This window comes from Glycine max, chromosome 3 (assembly GCF_000004515.6).
Source record: "Glycine max cultivar Williams 82 chromosome 3, Glycine_max_v4.0, whole genome shotgun sequence".
NCBI lineage: Eukaryota > Viridiplantae > Streptophyta > Magnoliopsida > Fabales > Fabaceae > Glycine > Glycine max.
The window spans coordinates 4,083,375-4,089,374 of record NC_016090.4 but is presented as its reverse complement, the minus strand read 5'-3'; the positions used below and the strand labels follow the sequence as shown (position 1 = coordinate 4,089,374).

Sequence of the window (6,000 nt, the reverse complement as noted above, 5' to 3'; positions counted from 1 at the left end):
ACTACTAACTTATTTTTAAAATAGAAATATCCAAATATAAATTACATTTGTGAAATCAACTTTTGTACCGTTCATACAAACACATGTACAATCTGCTTTAATACAACTTGTCTTACAAACCATTAAAGACAGGAACTTAAATACGCACAGTACCCTTGCAGCCATCCAGACATATCACAAAGAAAAGGGATCAGTGTTTTGTGAAACCTGCAAGCAATTTCAGAGAAGAAAGAAAAAAACATACACCACTGGTCCACACGGTTTGGAAGCAGGAAGCTGGCCATCACTAACTTTAATTAAAGCATTTTAGAAATATAATCCATTTTTTAAAAAAATTAACGGTAGAAATATCATCACTCTTTAAATCTCTTGAGTCTTTAGTTTGGAGGAGCTAAATTCAAAATAGAAATAACAAGAAAGCAACATGTAGGAAACTGTTGATAGTTGATTAGATGATAGTTGATAATTGATAGTTTTAGAGAATTATTTTAGAAAGAATGCTATGTCATTGATTTCTTGGATTGATTAATTACAACATACCAATTGCCTATTTATAAAGTCACCAACCTCTCAATGGTGGTAAATGTTTCTACATTACTTTAGGTCTTTCTAGAGTTTTCATGATAGATTAATATCATGATAGTTCTAGATTATTCTGTCTTATACTTATAGTTCTAGATTGTTCTACCATATTCATACACATTATAGTTCTAAATTACTCTACTATATTCATACACACTATAGTTTTAAAATATTCTACTATTTTCATACATATTATATTTAAACATATTCTAGAAATTTATAGTAATTTGAACAGGAACAAAAGTAAAGAGACTCCCAAAAAGCATCCAGGCCAACGTGATAGGTCACGCACCACCATAATAATAATAATAAATAAATAAACCGTACTTTTGTCTTGCACGGCAGAACGAGTAAACTTAAGCCAAATCTCATCACATCAGTTAACCTTACCAAGAACCAACCCAGTTCGTAGCAACCAATTCCTTGGCTTTGTCTTTCTACTCTGATCATCTTTTGTTCTTGAGATAATGGCAGCAGCAGTGGTAGGTGGTGCCTTTCTCTCTGCTTTCCTTGATGTGGTTTTCGACAGGCTGGCTTCACCTGAGTTTGTTGACTTGATCCTTGGAAAGAAGCTTAGCAAGAAGTTGCTTCAAAAGTTGGAGACCACTCTCAGAGTGGTTGGAGCTGTGCTTGATGATGCCGAGAAGAAACAGATCACAAACACCAATGTCAAACACTGGTTCGATGATCTCAAAGATGCTGTCTATGAGGCCGATGACTTACTCGACCATGTTTTCACCAAAGCTGCCACCCAAAATAAGGTAAGAAACTTTTTTTCTCGCTTTTCCGATAGGAAGATCGTTAGTAAGTTGGAAGACATAGTTGTCACACTTGAGTCTCATTTAAAACTCAAGGAGAGTCTTGATTTGAAAGAGAGTGCAGTGGAGAACTTGTCATGGAAAGCTCCATCGACATCGCTGGAAGATGAATCTCATATATATGGCAGGGAGAAAGATAAGGAGGCCATAATCAAGTTGTTGACGGAGGATAAGAGTGACGGTAGGGAAGTGTCTGTGGTTCCTATTGTGGGCATGGGAGGGGTTGGAAAAACTACTTTGGCCCAATTGGTGTACAATGATGAGAATTTGGAAGAGATATTTGACTTTAAGGCATGGGTTTGTGTTTCTCAAGAATTTGATGTTCTCAAGGTCACAAAAATTATAATAGAGGCTGTTACTGGACAGCCTTGTAAATTGAATGATCTGAATCTACTTCATCTTGAATTGATGGATAAGCTGAAAGATAAAAAATTCTTAATTGTCTTGGATGATGTTTGGACGGAGGATTATGTTGATTGGAGTCTTCTTAAGAAACCATTTAACCGTGGGATTAGGAGAAGTAAGATTCTTCTAACAACCTGCAGTGAAAAAACAGCATCTATAGTCCAAACTGTTCACACCTATCATCTAAACCAATTGTCGAATGAAGATTGTTGGTCAGTGTTTGCGAACCATGCGTGTCTTTCCTCGGAATCGAACGAGAACACAACAACACTAGAAAAAATTGGAAAGGAGATTGTTAAAAAGTGCAATGGACAGCCTTTAAGCAGCACAGTCGCTTGGAGGCATGTTGAGAAGAAAGCATGACATTGGGGATTGGAATAATATTCTGAAGAATGACATTTGGGATCTTTCTGAAGGTGAGTGTAAAGTTATTCCAGCACTGAGACTTAGTTATCATTATCTCCCTCCACATTTAAAACCGTGCTTTGTTTATTGTTCGTTGTATCCACAAGATTACGAATTTGATAAAAATGAATTAATCTTGTTGTGGATGACCGAAGATCTTTTGATGAAATCCAGAAATGGTAGGACTTTAGAAGAGGTGGGTCATGAGTATTTTGATGATTTGGTTTCGAGATCATTTTTCCAACGTTCAAGTACAAATAGAAGTAGTAGGCCTTATGGCAAATGTTTTGTGATGCATGACCTCATGCATGATCTAGCCACATCACTCGGTGGAGATTTTTATTTTAGATCAGAAGAACTTGGGAAAGAAACAAAGATCAATACTAAGACTCGTCATTTGTCATTTGCCAAATTCAATTCTTCAGTCTTGGACATCTTTGATGTTGTTGGTAGAGCAAAATTTCTGAGAACTTTCTTGTCCATTATCAATTTTGAAGCTGCTCCATTCAATAATGAGGAGGCACAATGTATCATAGTGTCGAAGCTAATATTTTTACAACACCTAGATTTCGGCCGCAATTTCGGTTGCAACGCTAGCGACCGAGTTAAAGAATTTAGCGTCCGATAAATCATGATTTTTTATGTAGTGTGATTGGAAATGACTGTGACGTTGAGATGATATAAAAACTTAATAATTGCATGTTAATAATTTTTATAAAAGCATATTTGGATAGAAAGTTTATAGTTACGAGGTTGATTATAACTTAGGTTGATGGAGATGGAGTCCTTACTGCAGGTACGAAACAGAATCAGACTAGCCAAAAAGTTTTTCTGGCAAGTAAGCAAGAAACTAAGATAAGTCATCAAATTAACTTAGTCTTTGCCGGTGAGTATGTAGAAGAGAATCTTGAAGAGTGGAGAACGAGTTGCCTGCCTTATTGGGAATGGATGTGATCGCTTTTACCGTATGGTTTTTTTTCTAGATTTCTAGTCAATAGGTATGAAATTGTTGAACAAACAATAGTTTACTGCTACTATACATGTCACATGACTGACCATCATGGGGACTAATTGTTCGTATATTATGGTACATTGGTCATTATACGAAGATTGACTAATCCCAGACGAAGTATGGAAAATTGACAAGCGAAAGTTTTAAGTGAAGTGATCTAGTTGAGGGAGGGCAGTTCAATTATGGGTGGAATCTAAAATAATTTTTTTTTTAAAAAAAATTGACAATTATATGTTTGGCATATTTTTTTGTCAATATAATATGTATGATGTCTTTTTTGTTTTATAAAAATTAATTGTAAATATTTTTTTTAATAATCTAAAATTTAAGTTTTAATTTTTTACTTTTTAGTCGACCATAATCTTAGAGAGACAGTAGTCTAAGAACTTTTTAATTAATTTAATTAGTTTAAAAGTTAATTTGATCAAAATAAATTTTATTTCATAAAAAAATTTATTATAATAGGTAAATTGATCCATCTGCGCTATTTAGATCTCTCTCATTCAAGTGCAGAAACACTGCCAAAGTCATTGTGTAATTTATACAATCTGTAAACTTTGAAGTTGTATAATTGCGGAAAACTGACTAAGTTGCCCAGTGACATGCGAAATCTTGTTAACTTGCGAAATCCATTGGTTACCTTTCCAAATCTCAGAGATCTCACAATCCAAAAGTGTGAAAATATGGAATATCTTTTGGTTTCAGGGGCAGAGTCATTTAAGAGTCTGTGTTCTTTGAGAATTTACCAATGCCCCAACTTCGTATCATTCTGGAGAGAAGGATTGCCTGCGCCCAACTTGATTAATTTCAGTGTTTGGGGCTCTGACAAGTTGAAGTCGTTACCTGATGAGATGAGTAGTCTTCTCCCAAAGTTAGAATGTCTCGGCATATCCAACTGCCCAGAAATTGAGTCCTTTCCAAAACGGGATATGCCACCTAACCTGAGAACAGTTTGGATTGAGAATTGTGAGAAACTACTGAGCGGCCTAGCATGGCCATCCATGGGCATGCTTACTCATCTCAATGATTGGGGTCGATGTGATGGCATCAAGTCCTTCCCTAAGGAGGGTTTGCTGCCTCCCTCCCTTACGACTCTGTATCTATTTGACTTGTCAAATCTGGAGATGTTGGACTGCACGGGGCTTCTCCATCTCACATCCCTGCAACAATTAGAAATTAAGAAATTAAGAGATGTCCAAAGCTGGAGAATATGGCTGGAGAAAGTCTTCCTGTCTCTCTAATAAATTTAACCATAAGGGGATGTCCTTTGCTGGAACAACGATGCCGTATGAAGCACCCTCAAATTTGGGCTAAAGTTTCCCACATCCCTGGCATTAAGGTTGACGATTGATGGATTTAGCCACAAAGGATGATCAACAGGTATCTTCTAAGTCTAACCAACTACAAAACTATTTCTGTCAAGGATATGTTTCATTTCATGTCTTCCTCCTTTTAAGTTTTACTAAATCCAATTGATTCTGAAATGGAAATTGACCTTGTATATATGTTACTGAATCTACAGAGAATCAACAAATTATCAAAGGCAACGTGTGATATCATCTAAATCAAATTCACTGAAGAGTGTCGCTTAACCCCTAGCTTCGAAGAAGTAACGATACAGGTACTAAGTAACAACATTGATAAATACTTAAATATAATGATTCTCCGGAAAAATGTTACACATCAGTGTTGTTATATTCTAACTTAATTTTTCCTTAAGATTATTGAGGCGAGAGTGAAAATGACCGTGGGAAACTTATTTTTGTTTTTCAGATATGGTTGATTGGCCCGTAGAAATTTTACCTACCCATGAATCTATGTTTAAATTTGAACTAGTGCTAAATGTAACTTTTGATTTAATTGACGTGAAATTGACACTTTCTCAGTAACTGAATTTTTATTTGTGAGATTTTTCGTTTGATACAATGTGAAGGATGAAAAGGTGTACCAAGTGAACTTCAGAAGGATTGGATGATTTCAGCTTATTTTTTATCCCCTGTCCTATAAATTAATAGTGGTATGATCATTCTAAAAATATGATAGATATGTACATATGTAAGAATTGATAAAAGCATAATAAATATACAATTGCAATTCGGTAAATTGAAGAACATACATACTTCTTAGACATTACTAAAAACAAAATAAAAAAATTGTAGATCATTCTCATTTCTTTCTTGAAATTATCTATAAACAAAACAATTTTCATATTTGGTTCATCAAGAAATAATACTTTTTATATTTCTATATTACACTTACTTCTATGTTACATGTCACTATATTTGATTTTCATAATTTTTTTAAAGAATTGGTCACTTCACATGTATGTACCAGTGAAATATATCAATATATTGGTATCAGATATAGATGCATGAAGCAAATTAAAGTATCAGTACTTTGTAGCAAAACACATCCTTCAAAACATAACATGTGGTAAAAAAATAAGATGATATTTTTGTAAGTATTGGGGAAAAAAAAAGTAAAGCTTCTGAAATCAAAGAGACACTCAATTTTCCACAACATCCTTCAATTTGGCCCAAGCTTCCTTTCCTATTGACAAATAACTGGTTGTTAGTGCCAGCCTTTTCTTTTTTCCAGTTTTCCATGGATGGTTAAAAGCTAATATGAACCTGTCACTTCATAAAATTTCCACCAAAGTTTGGTAAATAAATATATAGGAGAGTGAATAATACAAGCCTTGCATTCTATCTCTATGTTACTAGGAATATGAAACAGGTATGGGTATTTGGTTTTAGAAGGTGTGTGGTTCATCACTAT

General features: G+C 34.6%; 2 protein-coding genes across 2 annotated transcripts; both read left to right on the top strand.

Annotated features, from left to right (window-relative positions):
- Positions 1-970: 970 nt before the first annotated feature.
- On the top strand, positions 971-2,200 carry LOC113001151 (putative disease resistance RPP13-like protein 1). Its single transcript, XM_041013840.1, has one exon. It carries the CDS (start codon positions 1,050-1,052, stop codon positions 2,166-2,168), a length of 1,119 nt encoding a protein of 372 aa, XP_040869774.1. The 5' UTR covers positions 971-1,049; the 3' UTR covers positions 2,169-2,200.
- Positions 2,201-3,856: 1,656 nt separating this feature from the next.
- On the top strand, positions 3,857-4,946 carry LOC106798033 (putative disease resistance protein At3g14460). The gene has a single exon (XM_041013841.1). The coding sequence runs from the start codon at positions 3,906-3,908 to the stop codon at positions 4,461-4,463; it is 558 nt and encodes a 185-aa protein (XP_040869775.1). The 5' UTR covers positions 3,857-3,905; the 3' UTR covers positions 4,464-4,946.
- The last annotated feature ends 1,054 nt before the right edge of the window (positions 4,947-6,000 follow it).